Consider the following 22,194-nt stretch of genomic DNA (forward strand, 5'->3'; position numbering starts at 1 on the left):
CTGCTGGGAACAAAACTCAAGACTTCACCTACTCATGAACAAACTTGTGCTCCTACCACTCTGGGAGCCTGAGGCACAAGGATTGCAAGTTTGAGCCCACCCTGGGCAACTTAGCTAGATTCTGTCTTGAAATGAAGGGCTGGCAGTGTAGTGCAGGGCAAAGGCCCAATATTATATTCTAGAAAATAAATAAAAGATGTATTTTCATTTGTCAAATCACCGAAGCTTTCTTAGTGATGGTGTGGGAAGAAAAACCTTTACTCACTGCTGGTAGGTCATATGTATATGACCTAATAGCCTAAGCTGCCAAGTCTCTAGCAGAGCCAGGGCCTGAGGTGCTCCCTGCCCTCCTCTGGGTGCCAAACGCTGAGGCTGCCCATACCTGGGAGGCAGTGATGCTAGAACTTCTCTGCCTTCTTTGCTGATTCCTCCCTTCCCAGGCTCTGGCTCCTGCTCTCCTCTTGCCCTGGGAGGCTGACAGTGGACTACAGTGGAGCCCGGCAGCTCGGGACACCCAGGCCTCCGGCTTTTTGCCATCAGTGCTGTCCCTGATGTCCAGCCCTTCCTTGTTTGAACTGTGGCTGCCCCTGTCTCCTACACACGTCCATGGGGTCACTCGCTACCTGCCTCATCAGTGTCTGTGACCCTCATGCCATTCCTGGTCAATGATCATGGATACCTGCAATGTACACGCACTACTGGGCACAACCAAAGCACTAGCAAATAATAATTCCTGAGGAATGGCAGGTCTCACAATCTCCCGGGCACATCCGCATGTCCTGTCCAGCCTGGCCATCATGCTGGTCCTGAAGTTTCCCTTCCCCTGAATCTCTCTCTGCCCAGCCTTTCTTTGCCACTCTGTATACAACGTAGATGCCAAGAATGCTGGTATTTTATGTCAGGCTGAAATGGGTCCATTTTAGTCCATCTTCACACAGACCACTCAATTACTGGCATGGACAGCTCTCTGTGGCTGAGACATAGCTGAGGAACAGCATCTCCTGCCTGAATTTTGTTAAAAGAGGGAGAGAGACAGGGCTCTCCAGTACCAAATTGCCTCTCTAATGGGCACAGGACCCCTGCTGCTGAGCCTCCTAGGGGAGGGAGGGGACCGCACAGCAAGGAAGCGCTCTGCCTCCCCTCTTCCTGTGAACAGCGGCCACAGAATGTAGCTCAAGGGCAGGGAACCCGCATTAACTCTAATTCCATCAACCATTTTCTGTCAAAAAATACAGTACCGCATCTTGAAAAATTCAAGTGCCTCATAAGAATATGTCACATCTATCTCACTGTGAGCAGGCTAATAGTGGAAAAGGCCTTCAAAATGCCTACTGCTCAACTCCTCTTGCTTCTTGCCAGGAGTGACAAGGAATGAGGCATCTCCATCACTGATCACACTGAGTTTATTTGGTGGACAAATTACCTACCTGGGAATGATTACTTGAGGTCTCAATTTTCTCCTGGGACTTTTCTCTGGCGAGTTTGGCAGCTTCCTTGACCTCCTGAAATTTCTCTGCAAACTGAACATGAAGAACAGTTATTAAGAACCGATAGTAATTTTATTCATGGCTACTAGTCAGAGCCTATCTTTAGTATTTTGTATCCAATTTTAACCCAATAAATTTCATGTAAATACAGAAGAATTTTGAGATTAAAAAGAAACAAATACAAATAAGCTTTTTTTCCCCCAATAAATACTACTGGCCAAGACAAGGTTTGAGTAAATCTTAAATGACAGAAGCTGGCTTGATGATGATATATTAAAAACAAATAAAACCCTCCAGGTTAACAGTAACTAATACAAAAGCAATAGAAGAGGGCCAGGGAGATGGCTCAGTAGAATAAACGCTTCCGCTTCCTCTCGGGAAACCCTAACAAGTGCAAGGGACTGAGTTCAATCCCTGGTTCCGCCAAAAATAAAAATAAATAAATAAATTAATAAATAATAGCATTAGAAGAAATATAACTCCATCCCAGAAAAAAAAACTGCAAAAAACCTCACAAGCCCTGTTAGTATGTTGTTAAAAGAGGGAGGCACATGGCTCTCTCGCATCAATTCCCAGTTTCAAATTTCCAGTACCAAATGCTTATAAGTCAATGCCATGAAAAAGAGAAATACCCCCAAATTTGGAGAGTGTTCTAGGTTAAGACACAAAAACAGTAAAATGCACCATGTGGTTTATGATTAGATACCTGATCGACATTCAATCTGCTATAACATATTTCAACAACAATAAAAGGGATTTAATATGTTAATGTCAATAGCTCAAAATCTAGGCAAATATATACGAGGCGCTCATTATTCCATGCCTTCTGCTTTTTAATGTTTTAATAACAAAACTTACTTTAAAATCTCAGGGCAATCATATTAATTACTGGCTCCCATTCACCAACAAGACGAAGGACTTTAATTAGCAAATATGCTGAACAGAGAACAGGCAATGCTAATAGGCAGTGCCCATATTACAAAGCAAGGGGGAGCTCAAACATGATGGTTCAGAAGCCAAAAGAGCTAGTGGGCTGCAGGGCTGCTGAAAATCCTGAGGGCCTGCTGAGGACTCCCTTGGCTCTGAGCACCGGCTCTCCCGTGAGGGTCTTCACAACACCAGCGGCAGCAGTCTGCTCAGGAAACCCTGACAAGTAACAGGTGCTGGGGAGCCCTGCTGTGCCATGGTCTAGGGCAGTGGTGACGAACCTATGGCCTGTGTACCACAGTTTGCGATCACTGCAAGCTCCGAAAGGATTGCTATTGCTGGTCTAGGCAGAGAAGGGCAGCTTCGCCCTTTCACCGGCGCTGCTTCTACAGGGCCCATTAATACAGCCACAGCCACGGGGCTGCACGCTTAACTCCTCAGAGCTGTCAGTGGAACATGGTATTACCTGTGCTTAAACGCATGGGACTCACCAGGGATTGACGAAGCCCCCCCCCTTCTGGGGGCTCCCTCGGTGAAAACATCAAGTCTTGAACGGCTCCAAGGCTGAGCCCACACCCCTTCACACACCTGGCAGAAAACAGCTACAGGAAATCGGATTCGCTGCGGAAGGAGACCTGGCTCCCACCTGCGGAGGAGCCTGAGTCTGTAAGAGGGTGTTGTTTATATCCAAGTAGGTACAAACCAAGATGAGAACCCCAGAAAACGAGCTTAGAACTTCATGAAATAGGAAAAGCTCTATCAAATACATGATTGAAAATGACACGTTACAGCCGACTCACCATGGAACAGAACAAGTCGGTGAGAAATGGGCTTGGCCAGTTAGAGAAAAATCAGCTACGACCAAAAAGTCCTAAATTAATGAGGGAGATTACTCCACATACAATTTCGCTTTAGTAAATGGGGGGGATACATTTAAATCCCTACCAACAACTTCTGGCACAATATGTTACTAACAAGTTTAAGAGGGAAGTATAAAACAAAGCTTAATGTTTAAAAATCTGGATGCAAAAACAGAATCGAACATTTATCAAACTTCTGCTTATGAGGTAAATGGTAATTTTCTAAACTTGGAAGAAACAACTAAAAAAAAATCACAAAAGTGACAGGCATGGGTACATAATTTAAAACTTTTGAATATAAAATGGGTGGGGGGAGACTAAGGAAAACTACAGCCTGGGAGAAACAGCTATAGCTACAAAGGTCTATTGTTTTTACTATAGAAAGAGCTTGCATAAGATGAAAAGGAAAATATGAAAACGCCAACAAATAAATGGCAAAATCTATGAATTAAAAATAAAATAACTAAACAACTTACAGAAAAGGTTGTTCAGCCTCGCTGGAAATGCAAATTGAAATAATGAGGTGCTATTCTTTGCCTGCTAAATTAGCAAACACTAAATACAATTACAAACCCCAGCGCTGGCAAGATCCTTCTGGTAGCGCTGTGTTTTGGTACAGGCCTACTGAGAAGCAATTTGGAAATGCGAATCATGAGCAGAAAAAAAACCTTTATACCTACTGACTCAGTGATATTGCTTTTGGGAAACTATTCTGTGAAAATAAAGGAGAACATAAAAAAAAAGACTTTCAATATAACAATCATAATCCTAGCATTTCCCACAGTAATGAAAAACCGGAAGTAACCCCGGAGAGCCTGCAGAACAAAAGGAGAGAGCTGCCTTCACAGCCCTGTGAGGAGAACTGGGGCCAGGTGCCACCGGACTGTCCTTTGTGGAAAAGCCTTACGAGTCTCAAGCTGTTTAACATTTCCCTGATGATTGAAAAAAGGGCTGGGGATTTGGCTCAGCAGTAGAATGCTTGCCTGGCAAGCTGGAAGCCCTGGGTTTGGTCCTTGGGACCAAAAACAAAAAAATAAAGAAAAAAGCCTCCATACTTGTAAACTTCAAAAACAGTTTAGAAAAAAAAAAAATTTTTTTTAAACTCCTAACACCCAGAGATAAGCACTAACCACATAACCTGAAGCAATCTTTCTATCTGGGTAGATGTACCCATCCCATGTATTTTCTTTAACAAACAGAATGACATCCCATATGTCATTTTATAACCTCTTTTGAAATTTACAGTACGGCAACACTTCTAAGCAGTTATACCACCTTCTACTGCATTATCTTAGTTACTGCACAATTAGGAATATACTGAAAAATACACTTGAGTTATTTAAATAATTTCCTGTTGTGGGCCACTGAGATTCCTTCCTTCCTCTTTCTTCCCTCCCCACATTATTCCAACCAGCCCTCCAGCCGTCTCTTGCCTCTTCCCCTTCTTCTCTCCTTCTCTTTTTCCCCCCCATTCTCATACATGATGCGGCAAAGAAAATCCTTGTAGCTAAATCTTTGTACTCAGTTATAATAATTTCTATAGAACACATTCCTGTAAATGAAATTCATGGATCAAACATTGCTGAAATATGCTGCCAAATTTTCAAGCCTTCATTTATTAAGGTCATTTTCTGCAGTTTTTGGTAGTATAATTTTAATCATTATCATTGTCATGGAAAATAAGGCAACCAGTGCTTGCTTTTATGTATGCCTTCTTTTGGCCCTGGCCACAGACACTGCTTTCTATTTCAAATTCCCCTTTTTTTGCAGAGCATGGTAGTGTGTGCCTGTAATTTCAGCACCTGGGAAGCTGAGGCAGGAGGATTTCTTAATGTTCAAGGCCAGCCAGAACTACTAAAGCAAGAATGTCTAGAAGAAGAAGAAGAAGAAGAAGAAGAAGAAGAAGAAGAAGAAGAAGAAGAAGAAGAAGAAGAAGAAGAAGAAAAAAAGAAAAGGAAAAGAATCCTCTCTCTTCTTTACTTAGCTTAGGAGAATCTCAAATTTGTCTGCAGCATAAAATTTCCTAGGTGATGGAAAATGAGACCTGGTCCAAGCCAGTCACAGAAGCCTCTTTATTTTGGGGAGGAATGGGCTAGGGACCCAGGTCTACCATGGAAAGACTTAAGAAGTCTTCCTGGAAAGTGTGGGGCACCACCCTCCTGCCTCCTCCCCGTCGCCATGAATCAGATATGGTGAACAGAGCCCGAGAAGCCGTCTTAGCACCACAAGGGAAAGGCTAAGGAAAGAGACCTACAAGCAACAACACGACTCTCAGGTAAAGGTTATAGATCCAGTGCTGGCAACATTCATCTCAGGACTTGTCTTTTGCATTAAAAAAACAAAAAAACCCTGTTGGCTGAAGCACTGTGGTAGGTTTTCTGTTACTTGCAGCCCAATGCATTATAACTAGAACACTGAAAGGATGATTAATGTCATCTACATGCAAGAAATGGATCCTTAAATTTGGAGACAGAAAGGTAGGAAGCTGGGCAATGTTCCTCCTACACTGAGCTAGTGCAGTAAGTACAAGGGAACAGATGTTACAGGTGAGACTATGGAAATGTGTGAAAAGCATATCCACACGTGTGGCACAGCATTGGGCATGGGGCACTTGGGACCCCGTCCTAGATGGCTCCCTCTTAATGACAGAATGAATCTTCATGTGCCTGTGGCAAATGAGGAGAAGCCACACTCAGAACTGTGACCACCCAAGGTCAGATGCCAGCAAGAGTCTAAACTTTTAATAACCTTGTACTCATCTTGGCACCAATACATTAATAACTCATTCATTCATTCATTCATTCATTCATTCATTCATTCATTCATTGAGACAGCATCTCACTAAGTGACTAATTTGCCCAGGTGGGGTTCAAACTTGCAATTCTCCTGCCTCAGCCTCCCAGGGTCACAAGTACATACCACCGTGCCTGGCTTCATTCTTGTATTTGGTTCTCCCTTCCTTTGTCTCTTTCCTTTTCATCCTAACACGTAAATACAACATTCTTCAGCATGCCAAGGTCTTACATCTTCTCCTGTGGGTGGACAGATGAGGCCCCGTTCACACACAGCTTCGACTATTTTTGGAAAGCCTAACTAAAGAGTGGGAAGTTTCCCTGCGATGCATTCTGGATGGTGATTCTGAAGTAGTCCTTATAACGTGGGCTATTAAGAGCAAGGTATCTATTTTCTTTCTGGGGGTTAGAGAGAAAAGTGCGCATAGTGTTTCTAAGTGGAAGTGTCCACACCAGGCTCCTTTCTCCAGCCTGAGTGTCTGGTTACCAGTACCCTCCAGGGCTGTGGCTGGCTGCTGGGAAGCCAGCACTATCAGCCGTAGCTGTCCCTCAGCACACTCCTTGGGAACCCTTCAGACCCAAGTTCCTTCCGTGCTAGCTAATTGCCACTTGTCCAGACTGCCAGCCGCACTTCACAGTAATTTATCAATGTGTGGTTAATCATTCACTTCAGAAGGAAGGGGAAAAGTTGACTGGAATATTTTGGACAAAGGCAACATGTGAGAGCTTATTTGAAAAGTCTCTGTGATAATGGCAGGTCACAGTCACAGGGCGGAACTCAAGCACTGTGGTGCCTGGGACCAGAAAGATGGGACACTCCTCCTTAATGACAGGACATTTTCTTCTGTCTGGGAAAAATTAGAAGCGCCCGCCCCTGCAAGCAGGCACAGCTCAAGGTTCTTTAGTTCTCGGAGCACAAAGAACTGAACTTTAACAACCTGCTCCAGTTTTTGCTTGAGTTTTCCTTTTGATTCTTTTCATAGGAACATTCCCTGTTCATCCTTCTGAGCTACTGCCGTTCCTTCAGAGACGAAGAAGCTGATCTTGGAAGCTGTGAGTGACTCAAACCATCCTGAGCATCAGGAAGGAACTTCCAGCCTGGACAGGCGCAGGAACAGGTGCTGAGATGGGCCCAGCCAGGACCTGGGACCCAGTGGGCTAAGCTCGCAATACCATTTCTGTGGGTAGGAGCCAGGTCGCAGGGGCCACTGGGTTTGAGGGAGCTCCTATCCACCCAGATACCTCTGCCAGAGACAGGCCCCTTGCACTCAGAGCGTCCAGCCCCTCCCTCCTTCAATCACTGTCACACTGGCTTCCATTCTGCCCTCATAGCAGAGGGCCTCACTGCCCCTACCCATTGCCCTGCCAGAGTCTCTGCCTCCCTCATCTGCTCACCAAGTTCTGCTAATGTGGCTCAATCACTTTAAAATTTCCAATTCTGCATTAGCACTGCCCTGAATTAATGCAGTATGATCTGACCTGCTGCCAAAAAAGGGGGGGATAAAATTCAAAAAAGTGCAAACCTAATCACTTTCCTTCTGGGCTTAAAATCCTCCTCAGGTCATAAGGTAAAGTCCATAAACTCCAGAGTGACGTAGGAAGCCATCCAATGGCAGCCGCTAGCAGTGTCCCCACCCCCAAATCAAAATCAGGGACACTCCTCAACTCAGCACAGCTTCCCTCAAATGCCATGCATTCCATGGCTTTGCTCTGCTACTCTGGTCATCAGGATGATCACAACAAGGGGAAACTCCCTGTGGACCTAACCCGGACTGTGTCATTGTGCCGTGCACATGGGAGATGTGGCCTGGGCTCAGGGTCTACACTGATTCTGGGAAATAGCTAAGCTGAGCTATGTAGGAGGAGAGACAAAGCTGGATGGTTAGTAGATTCGGAAAACAGCAATGTGAATGGGCCCAAAGGGACCCAGTCCTGTTCTGCATGAATGCCGGGTAGAAACTGCTATCCTTCACTGCAGAAGAATCTTTTAAACCAGACACTCAAGGCAGGCAGCCTGCAGCTTGCTCACGTGGGCCAAGGCACCATACTGCCTTAGAAACACTCCTGCTCTCCGAGCCGCTGTGTCCAGCTGCTACCACAGCAGACCTCCTCCAGGCATCTTCGCGCTTAGTGACAGCTGACCACACTGGTCCCTGCTTCCAGAAGCAGCGCTGACTCATCCTCTTCCTACAACCAGCCTGGCTGTGCCAGTGGCCCCCACCTATGTGTTTCCTACACCATATGAGGCTGCTGCACACCGGAGTTTCCAGAGAACTCATCTCTCTACAGACGCAGTGAAGCAAGAGCTCAGCTGCCAGAGAATTCTCAGGTCCTCAAAGTCCCTTATCAGCCAGCAGCAGCGAGCCTTGCAGAGAGCTCTGCTGAACTGCTGAGTAGCACGCTTGCCAGGGCCATGGTACCCAGAGCCGGGTAGAGAGGATATCTACCATCGTTACATCTGTCTCAGCCACTTTTTTCATTGCTGGGACAAAACACCCAATACAACTTAAAGGAAAAGAAATTTATTTTATCCCACATTTCAGTATGCAGTGGGCTGGCTCCAAGGAAAGATGGCAAGGCAGAGGGACACCATGGAGGAAAAGGTGCTTACCTCATCGCTTCCATGAAGCAGAAAGAATCAAGGGAGGAGCCAGGAAGGGAGCTACATCTCTCCAGGTCCTGCCCACAGTGACCCATCTCTTCCAACCAGAACAGCAAGTCAGTAATAGCATCCCATAATACAATCACCTTCCAAACAATGCAATTTCAAGGATCATATTTATTTATTTATTTATTTATTTATTTATTTATTTATTTATGTGTGTGTGTGTGTGTGTGTGTGTGTGTGTGTGTGGCCAGCTCAGCCCATCAGGGGGCGGGGCTGGCTGGCATGTGGTGCTGGGGGATTGAACCGCGGTCCCTGTGCTTTGCCAAGCTTGTTCTAAGTAGGTGCTTTAGACCACTGAGCCATTTTACCAGCCCCTCAAGGATCATTTTAGATCTAACCCAGAATATTCTGCTTCTGGCCCCTAAAAAACTCATGTATGTTTCTATATGAAATGCATTTAGCCCATCTTTTAAAAAAATATTTTATTTATTTATTTTATTTATTTGGTACAGGGTCTTGCTAAGCAGCTCCAACTTCTAGTGATCCTCTTGTGTCAGCCTCCTCCACCCTGGGATTATAAACATGCACCACCATGCCCAGTTTTAGTGCCCAGCTTGGTGCAGGGGCCAGCACAGCATGTGGTACTGGGGATTAAACCCGTGTCCCTGCATGTCCCAGGCAGGTGCCCAGACTGCCAAGCTATCTCCCCAGCCCCAGTCCATCTTTAATAGCTGCCAAAGTTCTAACAGGTCCAACTGCTGGAAAGCTCAAGTCCAAAGTCTACTCTGGAGACTCAGAGCAAACTTCTAGCTGTGAGCTCCTACAAAAATAAAAAAGAAAGTAAACATTTCCCACGTACAATGGCCCAAGGCAACATATCTCATTCTGAAAGGAACAAAGAGATAAAAATTGGACTAGACCAAGATGGAAACTAAGTAGAGCAAGCATAAATTCTGTAGTTCCACATCCAGTACCAGGGCAAGTTGTGGTGATGAGACACACTCTGAAGGGCTTGGGTGGCCCTGTCCCTGTAGCACTCTTAGTGCTGCAGCTCTTAAGGCTTCTCTTGGGCTGGCTTTGCTTACTCCTTGCAGCTATTCTACATCCTGGATTCCCCAATTCTGTGGGGTCTCCACCACACTTCTGGCTTTACTCTGACAGCTTCACACACTGCCTTCTCAAGGGCCCACTGCCTGGCCTCAGAGACCTTCTTCTGAAACCTGGGTGCAAGTCTCCCTTGCTCCACACCTCTTGCATTCTGCATGCCTGTAAAGCTAGTACCTCATGGATGATGCCAAGGTCTGCCACCAGCTCATGCAGTAGTTGGGCACCTTTGGATCACAGCTGCAGTGGCCTTTGAATGCTTGGATAGCTAGCACCGTACAAATCCTGCAGACCAGTTCCTTAGGTGGCCCTTATTGAGCATGATACCCTTAAGTTCTCTCCTCAAATGAAAGCTTTACAGACATGCGCCCTTGAAAGCACCCAGGGGGTGGAGTCTTGCTGATTCTTGGGATGCCCTAAAGGTAACATTTCCATCGGACGCCTCTATTGTCCCAGCTTGGGTTTCTTTTTAATGCTCATCTTTTCAGCAATCAAGATCTTGGCTGAAATTTTGCAGGCCCTTCCTTCCCCAGGAGACTGAAAACTTTACAAACGGGGTTTATATTCCTGATGTTCAGTATAAACCTGGCTGGAAACAGCATGCAATATCCATACCACAGATTGAATATTGGGCTGCTTTAAGACTTCCTCTGCCAGAATAATCAATATGCTGTCATTAATCTCAGTCTCCTGCAAAATCTCAAAACACGGAGCAAAATGTAGACAATGTTCTGCCAGAGCGTAACACACGGAGTCTTAAGTCCCACTGCCAGTGGAATTCTTGTTCCCAAGTGAAATCTTCTGAGCCTGATCTTTACTGTCTTTCTTTTTAATCAGCATTCTGGTCTTCTGAGCTCTGACCAGAATTTCCCAGTAAGCCTAGCGTGCGGTGACCTAGCACTTCTCTAGGTGGCATCTCCAAACCTTTCCTAACTCTTCCCAGAAACCAGCCCCACAGGCTTATGAAGCACATGGTTAGGTAGTCACAGCAGCAGCAACCACACTTCTCTAGTACCAAAATGTCTTACTCACTTTCCTTGTCACTGAGACAAAATACCTCACATTTCAGTCTATTGTTGTCTGGCTCCAAAGGTAAGAAAGCATGGCAGAAGCACATGGTGGGAGGAAAAGCCACTCAATTCCTGGTGGCCAGGAAGCAGCGAGAGTCACGTTAGGAGGTGAGAAGGAGACAGACCCTGCCAGGTCATGCTTACAGGACCTACCTTGCCTACCACCAAGTCAGCTATAAAAGCCACATAGTCCAGGCCGGGGAGATGGCTCAGTGGAATAAGTGCTTCCCTAGCAAGGGCAAGGGTCTGAGTTCAATCCCTGGTTCCGAAAAAAAAAAAAAAAATCTCTAGAAAAGCCACATAGTCCAATAACCTTCTAAACATGTGATGCTCTGGAGGACACTTACTGTTTTCTTTCTTTTTTCTGTGGGCCATTTTAGAGCTAAACAATAACATCATTCAATGACCTACCCTCACACTTTTGCCTCCTGCCTGCATTCTGAGGCATCAGATCTGGGGATTTTAGGAGCCAGGACACGATGTTTCCATGTGGGCAGTGTGGCACTGGATGCTTAGAGTGCTGCCAGGCTAGTGTGGGCTTCCAGGCTTCCAAGGAAATAGTCCTTATGGAGTATCTGGGATGCAGTGGGGGAATGGGGGTCCCAATGCGGAACTCATCAGTGACTGGGTGTGGGGTGGCGTGTGTGTGTATGTGTGTGTGTGTGTGTGTGTGTGTGTGTGTGCATTCACTGGACAAGCGGAGGGCACAGATTAGCAGGGCCCTGTTGGTGGCTTCCTGACTTGCCCAAGTCCTCCATCTGTAAAAGCCGTCCTTCACATACACAGGGAACCAAGCAGGTAAGTCTGTGGCAAGGGACTCCATTAACACCTCAGAATCTGGGATCCCATAAAGGGCCTTAGGAACCAGTCCCCTGCAGGACCACAGTGCTGGCAGAACAGAAGGCAGTGTCCACTCACCCAGGAACCTAGGCAGCCCTTCAGACTTCTGAGCTTTCCCAAGGCCTGGACTTTCAGCCCGTCCTGGGGTTCTCTGAGACATGAGTATTTTCCCAACAAATCCGTCATATCAATTAGTATTACTATCACCCCAAATGTTCTTCCTACTTACCCAAAGCTCCTCTAGCAACCTAAAAGAAAACCTACTCTACACTAAAACAGGCTTCCAACTCCTTCTAACGGCTGCATGAGGCTGCTCAGAAGCAGCTTGTTCCCTCAGTTTCCCCAAGTCTGTGGTCAGCCACGTTCTGCCCTTCATGCCTTTCTAGCCACCTGCAGATGCCTGGATCATTGGACGAGCAAAGCAAAAGCGTGAGTCCTCTGCCTACAAACAAAACAGCACACACTGTACCTCCCAAGCTAACTGTACGGCCCTCGAAGGGATGTAGGGACTCCAGGTTAAGAACTCTTAGGATCACCTGACTCGGCCTCGCTGCATCGATGGCTGTCAGGAACAAAACGTGCCACCCTTAAAAAGACACGGCAGCTTACTTCATCAAGATGCGCTGCGGCTGGACCAGGAGCACTAAGGTAAACACTCCAGTTCTTTCCTCACAGGGGGCTGCTCAGCAGCACAGTGTGGGCAAACCAGTCAGGCCCTCCAAGTGCACTCTGAGCAGGGGCCCAGGGAGCAGGGGCTGATCCCTGATAAGGGGCACATGCTGCGGCCTCAGGTCCAAAGCAGCATCTGTTAGAGAACGATTTCCCTTCCCCAACCAGCTTCTCCAAGGAACCCGCTGTGGAAAGGCACCCGCTCTGGCAGCCCTGCCATGCCAGAGGGCAGAATGGAAGCGGAAAAGGAATCCTACTCACCGAAAGCACCACTCCATCCCTCTCAGGTAATTTCTGAACCAGAGCGGCATCTAATGTGGTGCCGACCACACCGTGGAGAGAGCGACGTACCTTTGTCAGCTGCTGCTCAGAGGAAAACCCCAGACCAAACACTGTGTTGGCTCTGCTGTCGGCCCACTGGCCAAACTTCTGCGATGTTTTGGTGAAGGTCATATTCGGTGTGATTGTGCTGTTTATGATCACCTGGAAGAAAACAGGTCAGGGAAGAAATGTGAACACTGAGCTGGGCACCACCACTACTCTCCAGAACATCTGCCGGCGGAGCTGGCACTCACAGCCCACTTCCTCTGCCTGGCACCGTGGGTCCCAAGTTCTTCTGGTACTGTGCTGGATCACACACAGACCTTGGTTAGAGGCAATTTCAGATACTTCCAGTAGCTTAAGAGAGGTAGGAGAAAGTCTCTCCTGAGCAGAGAATACTTTCCCAAATGGCCATTTAGTGCCCCACAGCTGCCATGTGTCAGGTCACCCTCCTGGCCAGTCAAGGCACCTGTTCTCAGAACTGCACCTCGCACCTCTTCCGGTCACCACAGCTCTAGTGTCAGCTCAACTGCTTGAGAGTCTCCGTAAGCAGTGGGGGCCACTGCTTCCCAACAGGAAGAAGGTACTCTAATTAAGACAAGAGCCTGCAAGCACGCAAGGGGCTGGGGGTTCAATCCCCAGGCCTGTCGTGCCGGCCCCACCCCCAGGGTGTGCTGAGATGACAATTGAGACTGGGCATGGTGGCACACACCTGTAATCTTAGCTCTTGGGAGGCTGTAAACAGGCAGGTCACTACAAGTCTGATCTAGTAGTGAGACCCTGAATACCCTGTAGACCCTTTCCTAAAATACAAAAAAAGAAAGATACTGTCTCAGGTTGACTTCTAAAGAGACTGATCACGCAGTATGAGTAGGGTAAGGACCCTAACAAGGCAGTGATGGTGAACTTATCAGGGACAAGTGCCCAAGCTGTACCCCAAGGTCCACTTACTTATTGTGGAGTGCCTACTCTACAATCAAACCTGAGTTTAAAAAAAAAAAATTCACACCTCAACATCTTTTGCCTTAGAGGAAAAAACCTCAGGTGCCATAGGTTCACCACCACTGCCATAAGGGATACTCACTGTCACCACTCCTCAGCCTTGAAGGAAGATGGGACAGAGAGACTCCAGTTCCTGAAAGAAGAGGGTTATGGAGACAGGCTGCCTTGGAAAGGGAGGTGACCCTCAGTTGAGAGAGAGGTAGAACATGCGACAGCTCAGGAGGAAGAGACTGGGGAACAAATATCTTCCCCTCTGTCCCTCTCTGATCCTTTTTCTACTTGTCAAACCCAACCAGAAGCCAGAGGACCCAGCAGCTCACTGACATCATTGCAGGTCAGCCTCTGGAGTAAAAGGATAAATCCAGCATGCATGCATGCATTCATTCATTCATTCATTCATTCAACAAACATTTAGGAAGCAGTTACCTCATGACAGGCATTCTGTTACCCAAAGAGACAAAGCTACCAAACACAATCTGTAAAGAGATCTGTCTGATGCCACCAGACATGACTAAGCAGTGCAGACTGGGCATGGGGTGTGGAAAATACAGATCTAAGCCATGGGCTGAGACAGGGGTGTGCTTCAAAACCCTCAGAGGCTGGTGGCTGTGGTTCCGGTCAGGCAGGACTAACATGGCAGGAGCAAGGCAGACCTAGAGAAGCCATGTGGCCGGAGGCTGGGTCAGAATGAATCATGTGATCCCAGAAAACCAGCTCTGGTTGGATCTCAATTACTTGGACCCTAGAAGGCCAAGCAATGCCCTGACCCACTCATTTTAAATCTTAATACTGTCTTCACTGCAAATCTCTGCTGCTGGGTGGACCAACCTCCCATCCCCACCACCACTCCACCCCACCCTCCCTGAATGACAATGGACACAGGCTGGACATAGAGTAAAGGACATCGCTCTCAAGCTTGCCCCAAACAGGCTGTCCCCGTCAGCTAACCTGGAATAAAAGTGACACTGGGTTTTCTTTAGCATCTAACAGTTTCTTTTCTTTTTTGGAGACAAGGTCTTGATATGTAATTGAGGCTGGACTTGAAATCACTATGTAGGCAGGCTGGCCTCAAACTCACAGCGTCCTCCTGCCTCAGCCTCCCAAGTGCTGGGATTACAGGGGTGTGCCACCATACCCAGAAGAACCTAGCAGTTTCTAAGGCGCTTTTCCATAAAACCTTTTATTTATTTAGAATTCATTTTTACAGAAGAGAGAAACAGGCTCAACAAGGTCAGGTGACTTGCTCAAGATCATAAAAGTAGGAAATATCTAAAAAGGGTACAGTGTATATATGTTAACACAGGAAAAGTTCGCTGATTTCAAAAGCAAAATCTATTTATCCTGCTTAGGGGTTCACTACATTGTGTGAACTCATCATTTTTAAGAAAATTCTCAACCACATTCTCATTCTTTCTTTCCTTTCAGCTCTAGTTATACCCATGCTAGATCTTCTGAGGCTGTCCAACACCTTTTATACACATTAATTATTTTTCCCTGATTCTTGGCTCTACTTCAATTTTGTTTTTTTGTTTTTTGTTTTTTACTGATTCATTTTCTAGCTCAAGAATTAGCCAATCTAAAATCTAAATTTTACTGTGAAAAAAAAAAAAAAGAATTAGCCAATCTGCTGCTATCTACTGAGTTCTTATTCCAGATATATTTTTAAATTCTAGAATATCCATGTGATATTTACAACATTAAATTCTAAGTCCCTGGAGATACTGTTCCTTTCATCTATTTTATACATTCCCTCTCTACCTTCTTGCATATATCAAGCATAATTATTTTAAAACCCATGACATAAACTCTAATATCTGAAACTGTTTCTAATGTCGAGTTTTTCCCTTTTGTCTCTGGGCATGGGACACTGTCCTCTTGCATGTCTAGGACATTTTATCATACAGTGTCCAGCAGAGAAAGCTTCTCTTTTTTTCTCCTAGGCAAGGAAAGCAGACCCACGATCCCTACTTCTCTGGAACACTGCTAGGTCAGGGCCGGGTTTCTGCTCCCGGAATCACTGTGTTTAGGGCAGGCCCTTTAAAATGTCAACCGGGGGGCCTGGCCCTAGCTCAGTCCTTTAAGTGGCTGCTCCCACAAAGCTGCCAGCCTCAGGTTCCTGGAGTTCGAACCTCACAACTCTCCTGCTGGCCAAAAGTGCCCTGAAGGCATTAGAGGAAGAAAAAAAAATAAAATGTCAACCGAGAGCTTCACAAATCTTTCTCTTTTCTGCCCTAAAAGACTGAGGAAATTCAATATCGGCCTTCAGGAGTTTGGGGCTTAGTTCTATAATCTTCCAAATCCACCCGCCTTCAGGATTTAGCAAATCTTGAAGAAGAAACCTGTCACATGAGGCTTGGAGGGCAGTTTCTCCCACTTTGTCCCTCGAACTACATCTGCTGGCTTCTGCTGGCCCACAGCAGCCCTACCTGGGGACCAAGCCTGAAAGTGGCACCTCTCCCTGCTCTGAGACTGAGTCAGCAGCCAGTACAGAGGTGTGCAGGCGTGAGTCTCAGTTCCCCGCTCTCCCTGAGGCCTTCACGCCCTCATCTTTTCTTCAGTCCCTGTGGCAGGCAGGACTTTGCTTTCTCTGCACTGCAAATGTGAAAACTGTACTCTGCCTCTCAGAAATGAGCAGCCTGATCCTTTACCTTCTACTGATCTAGAATTCAGCAAATGTCTTACAGGGAAGCTCTGCCGCGAGCCTGAAATCCCTCTTGCCCCCTTGGCCACTCTGACTCTGGTCACCGCTAACTGTGTTGGTGATGTCTCTTCTCCCCAGCAGCCTCTCTCTCTACCAGAGCCAAGCCCCAGCCTGCAGCCTGCAGCCTGCAGCCTGCACCCAGAATTGGCAGATGGTCCTCAGGCAGCCCTGCCAATTCATTTCTGACAGCGCCTCATTTCTCTGGACTGTTAGACTCTCTAGCTTTCATCGTTTCTATAGCTGTCTCACATTTGTCAGAAGGAAGACTGGCTTGCTAGAATCTATCACCCCGACTCGGAAGCAAAGTGGTGAGTCAGGGGAAGGCGAGAGATGCAACTTACTATGTGCCTCAAGTGCCATTTCTCTGTGTTGATGGAAAGTATGCAATCTCTCCTAAGATTGTTGCTTACTTCAATTAAGCAGCATACTCAGCTATGCTAATCTAGCTAATTGGTACGATCTCAAGCTGCAGCTGCCTTCCAAACCTCTCCTACCTCCCAGTGTTCACTCTAAGCCCTGATTCCAGACCTCTAACCACCTGCCTATCTCCTTCTATGGCAGTGCCTAGGAGAACAGATGCTGGGCATCAGACCACAGCCCATAACGTACACCCATCATGTTCTCTGGACTTCATCCTTGGCCTTTGCCCAAACTCTTGGGATGTCTGATAATACCTTGCATTACAGTGGTAATACTGGTAATGTACTTTCCACCTTACTAGTAAAATTGAGCTATAACTCATGTCCATCAAATTTACCCTACCTGGTTCTCTCCAGTCTCCAAAAACAAGGGTCCATTCACACACCCCAACCTATGCTTCCTGCAGTCCTGAGTTACACAGCTTTGTCCCCAACCCCAGGCCATTGCTCCTACATACACAATGTGCACAGTACACTCACCACTGCAGGCTCAGAGTACATAAAGGGCCTGTGCCCTCTGGGGACACGGTATGCTGGCCTTGCAGGAACTCATTAGAATTCTGCAGTGGGAGCTGCACTGCCCTCCTCCATCCCTGTCAGCCTGTACTGCTGGGGGACTGCTGGATCCTGGTTTGGTACAGCGACCACTTGCTGTCACCAGCATCAAGGTGCTGGGCATTTGCCAAACACAACCTACAGGACTCTACAAGCTACAAGTCAGCCAGGAGGGAGGAAGATGGAAGCCAGCCCTGGTGCTCTTGCAATCCTCAGCCAGTAATGTGGAAATGGCTGTACTATTATTACCATTCCATACTCACTGAAGGTGACACTGGCCTGGTCACACCAATAAATAGCCTGGGCAAACACAGTGATGGTGCCTTCATGGATCAGTAAAACCAATTGAAAATAATATGGCTTACTCAAGTTAAGCTAGACATGTACATTGTTCACTCCCAAGAGTTCACCCCTTACTATATACAGCAGAGAGAAACTGTGGCATAGGAACAGGGAGAAATGCACATGAACGCTCACAGCAGCGGTGTCCACCGGCAGCAGAATACATAAACTGTGGTGTGTGTAGTCATTCAGTGAAACACTGTCTAGCAGGAAAATGAACCAAGGCAATAAGCATCAACATGGATGAATCACCAAAACGTAATGCTAAATTAGAAAAGAAAAAAAAGTTGCGAAAGAACACATATGTGAAAGTCTCCAGTGCACTTTTGTTTGTATAAAAATCAAGAACAGGCAAAACTAAATAATATATTATTCAAGAGAGGGGTCGGGAAAATATAGCCCTCAGATCAAATCCAGCCTATGGGCTATTTTGTAAATAAAGTTTTACTGGAACATAGCCCTATCTATTCATTTACACACTTTCTACCAAAAAAGTGCAGAACAGCTGCAAGTATAGCTGGTTTAAAAAATTAACTCTCAGGCTCTGAGAGGAAAAAGTCTGCCAACTTCTTATTTAGGGATATGTAGGAATGTGCTAAAACTGTAAAGAAAATTAAGAGAATGCTTAACACAGATGTCAAGGGTGGTAATCCCCTGAAGGATGGATGGAGGAGAGGCCCCAAAAGGGACCTCAAGTACTGATCGCCCCCACCTGACCATGGTTCTGCTTGAATTCAGCTTTCCCATGGTGTGAAAGTGACTCACGTTCAATAAGATCTACACTTCCAATTTCTCATTTTGCTCTTTCCATGAGCTAGTGCCGCGCAGTACGGCCCTCTAGAGCTCATGATGGTGGGCAGGGACAGCACCCACGCTCCTGCTCTGCCACAGGCTCACAGTGAGAGCTCTGCAGTGCGCTCCGAGGAGGGCTGCAGCACGTTCTGTCCTCAGCGCATTTCATGTATTCAAAGCAATGTTGAATTATATTTTCCTTTTTATTACTTTTTTATTTTGGGTTTTTTGCGGGGAGTATTTGGGATCAAACTCAGGACCTTGTGCTTGCCATGCAGGTGCTTATGCTGCTGAGCTATCTCCCAGCCCCGAATTGTATTTTCGACTCATGATGGTTCACCAGGTTGTAGCTGTATTGTCGAGTCCAGAAGCTTCTGCAGTGGCAAAGGGCATACGTCTTCAACTAAGGGGCGTGTGAGGGCTCATTGCTAGACACTAACAGTACCTGTGGGCAGCTGCAAATAAAGTTCACAGTCCTTTCACAGGGAGGCTAATCTTCAGGGTGAGCAGCAGCTTGTGAAGAGCTGGCAGTGCCCTTCTGTACCCAGAAACATGGGAAAATGACTGCAGAGGAAGTGGCGGGCCCACAGGGGCTCAAGCAGGCTGTGGGTGAGCAGGACAGGGTCACAGGAGTAGAGGACATCATGCAGCAGAAGCTGGCTTCAGGCAGGAGAGCAGGTGAAGGAGCACAAGACTGGGTCAGACCTGGCGGAGAGGGAGGCTGAATGCAGGCTGGGAGCCGAGGGCTTGAGGGGACACTGACAGCAGGGGACTCAGCTGACAGGAACTGTGCCTCCTGGGGAGGGGGCAAGAAAAGTCTGCAAAGCCACTGAAGCCCAGGGGGCAAAGGCCATCCCGGCACAAGGGTTAACACAGGCTCCCAAGTCCTGCGTGTACCTTCCTTTCTTATGAGTTCTCTCTGAAACTCCATAGCGAAGAAAGATGCCCTGGTGAAAGACCCAGTTTCTGCAGATTGGTGGAAACAACTTTTCACAAAATACCTGTCACCAAGAGTCATGTGGAAGATGCATAAAGCTAAGCTGCCCCCGTCTCTGGTCACACCTGCTCGGGGGTTGCGCAGAAGCGGCTCATGAAAGAGGCAGACAGGACACAGGATTCCTCCTCTTTGTGGAGCACTTGCCCCAGGCCAGGGGAAACTGGAAGTGTGGAAGTTTTCCACATGGGGCTAGGACTGAGTTGGTGCAATTAAAGACTGCTGCCTGATTCTGAGGTAGTTATTTAATATTATTTTTTAACCTCACAGAAGGAAGAAAAGGAACCAACATTCACGGAAAACCTATTGCGCAGTGGGAACCTTACACACACACACACACACACACACACACACACACACACACACTGATAAACAGCAGATGCGCTACACATATTCAAAACAGGAAACAACAAAGACGATGGAAGAGGCAGCCATGAATGTGTTCTTGAAAGCAATTTTACATTCTCAGAAGTAAATACCAAAGAAGCCAAGGTTTGGGATGTTTGTAGTATAGCTTCCAAATCAGCATGATTAGGCAGTACTTGTAACCCAGCGGGCATTGCTAAATATTTGTAGAACAGATGACCTCTAAAGTCTCCTCCAACAGAGGTTTTCTGTGATCCTATAAATAACTGAGAACCAAGGGCAGCAGAGTCATCCAGGACACCCGGGAGAAGCACCTGCTCCAGGCAAGCCTTGTCCACAGACACAGGCAGTTTGTCTTAAGGATGGCAGTGATTAACGTGCATTGTAAAGACTGCCAACAGCACAATGAAATCAAAGGCTGCAATGGCTCAATTAACAAATGCTCTGCAAATGGAGTTTCTTTATGATGGAGTTGGTTGTTTGGCCCCAAGCTCCCCATTCATCATATGGTTAGCGTGTGCTTTCCGGACCACATGGCCAACCCTGGCCTGGTCTAAAGTTTCAGTCCTTGGTTTCCCCTTGGCAGAAACAGGTGAAAGAGCACAGAGGCTGGGACAGAGACGGAGGGAGGGTGGGAGAGAGGATGGAGTTTGGGAGCCAAGGTCTTGAGTGGAGACTGAAGACACAGGTGACCCAGCCCTGCCTCTGCCCATGGCCCTGCTGTACACATGGCACCCCGGTGCAGGCAAGGAGTGGTGGTGGTCAGACCTGCTTCACCACCTGCTCACACCCATTCCTGTTTATGGGGCTCAGTCTGGCTGGGTGCTGAGGCTCCCACAAAGAGCCAGGTATGGTTCCCCCTTCCCTCAAAGAGTTCAGGGTCTGCTGAGCACATATCCCTCCCAGAGACAGAGCCACATCATCCCAGAACCGAGGTGATGCTGAGCATTCACCTCTACTCATGTCTTTAGATAGCAGTTGGAACTGACACATCCAATACTGTCCCTGAAAAGAAGAGACCTTCAGTGTTTCAAAGAACAGGTTTGAGTTCAAAGTCTCCCTATGATGAGCAGCACCAATTGCTCTCAGCGGTAAGGAAGGCCCTTCTATGCGTCCCTCTTCAAGTTGAGCATGACAAATGCTTGGGCAGGGAAGAGGACCCCGCACACTGTGCCTGCTGTGGAATGACAGCAGCTGCCTCCTCCTGCCTGGGGGCCTGGGCCTCTGGCTGCCTCAGTTCACAGAGCAGCTGGGTCTGGGGTGACCACCAGGTCCTTCCATGCCAGCAATTGGGGAGGGGTAGAGGCTTCCTCTTCCAGATGGCTGGTCCAGAGGAGCCACATAGCAGTCCGTGGTCATGGAGCCGATGTAGGGAGGCCAATAGGAAGAGGCAGGTCCCAGTCCCCAGAGCTGCCTAAGGGCACGGGGATCCAATCTGTGGCTAAGACATGGCCTCAAAGGCTAAAGTGGCATCTTACTTTGGCTTAACATTTGGGATCAAAGGACTAAAAGGAAGTAGAATTGTCAGAGTATGGTGCAGTGTGATGACAGGCAGCCATGCTCCTCCAGCCCAGGGCATCCAGCATTCTCTAGGTACCTGAGACCTACGACACATGGCAGGAAGGCCTGTGGAGATGGAACCAAGACAGAACCTTGGGAATAAAGACACAAGAATCACACTGACTGGACAGAGATGAGACAGGGTGGGTGAAGACACTGGGACCAGTGTGGAGGGCAGCAGTTAGCACCACACACTGTCCCTTATTCCAGTCCACAGGAAGCGGGGGGGGGGGGGGGGAGAATGTTCCACCTAGAGTATTTGTAGACATGACATGTCTTAATATTTTTGAATGGTATCTGTGGCATAGAAGGTTCTCTATTGTATCAGACTGATAAAACTTATATTTCAAAGAGGTATTGTCTAGCTGACTGTAGATATTGAAATGTTGATGATACGATATCTTTTTATTAGTAAATGTTTTCTAATACATATGATATATTTGAGATTTGGTCTAAACACACATTGTCATTCGTATTGTAGTCCCCTTTTGTTGATTCAGTTATCCCATCATTCTTACCACTTCCTGAAGCCATTCTGATAGTCCTCCTTCATGAGTGTCTTTAGAAGGCATGAGAAAAAGAAATACACAGAATGCTGCTGCCAAGTGCCATGTACTAGAAAGACAGGCTCATGAAAAACATAATGTGTCATTAGCTACCTTACTACCTAGTTCTGCCACTCCATGTGACTTCTAGCTCTTTCTCCAGAGTCAGATGGCCACCATAAAAGGTAAATATTTTGAATCTATTAGGGCATTGAGACAGCCATGGCAGCACAGTGAAAG

At 47.0% G+C, this 22,194-nt stretch overlaps 1 protein-coding gene across 3 annotated transcripts in view; it reads right to left on the reverse strand.

Annotated features, from left to right (window-relative positions):
* The window catches only part of Homer2 (homer scaffolding protein 2), a 104,200-nt gene that overhangs the window by 17,151 nt on the left and 64,855 nt on the right, over nt 1-22,194 (reverse strand). For all 3 annotated transcript variants that reach the window (XM_023710772.1, XM_004623334.2, XM_023710767.1), the window contains exons 3-4: nt 12,709-12,840; nt 1,428-1,520 (exon numbers count right to left, since the gene is read on the reverse strand). In XM_023710772.1, the coding sequence (XP_023566540.1) occupies nt 1,428-1,520; nt 12,709-12,810 (195 nt within the window). In that variant the 5' untranslated portion in view covers nt 12,811-12,840. The remainder of the gene's footprint in view (nt 1-1,427; nt 1,521-12,708; nt 12,841-22,194) is intronic.

Source organism: Octodon degus, unplaced genomic scaffold, assembly GCF_000260255.1.
Source record: "Octodon degus isolate 3935 unplaced genomic scaffold, OctDeg1.0 scaffold00002, whole genome shotgun sequence".
NCBI classification, from domain to species: domain Eukaryota; kingdom Metazoa; phylum Chordata; class Mammalia; order Rodentia; family Octodontidae; genus Octodon; species Octodon degus.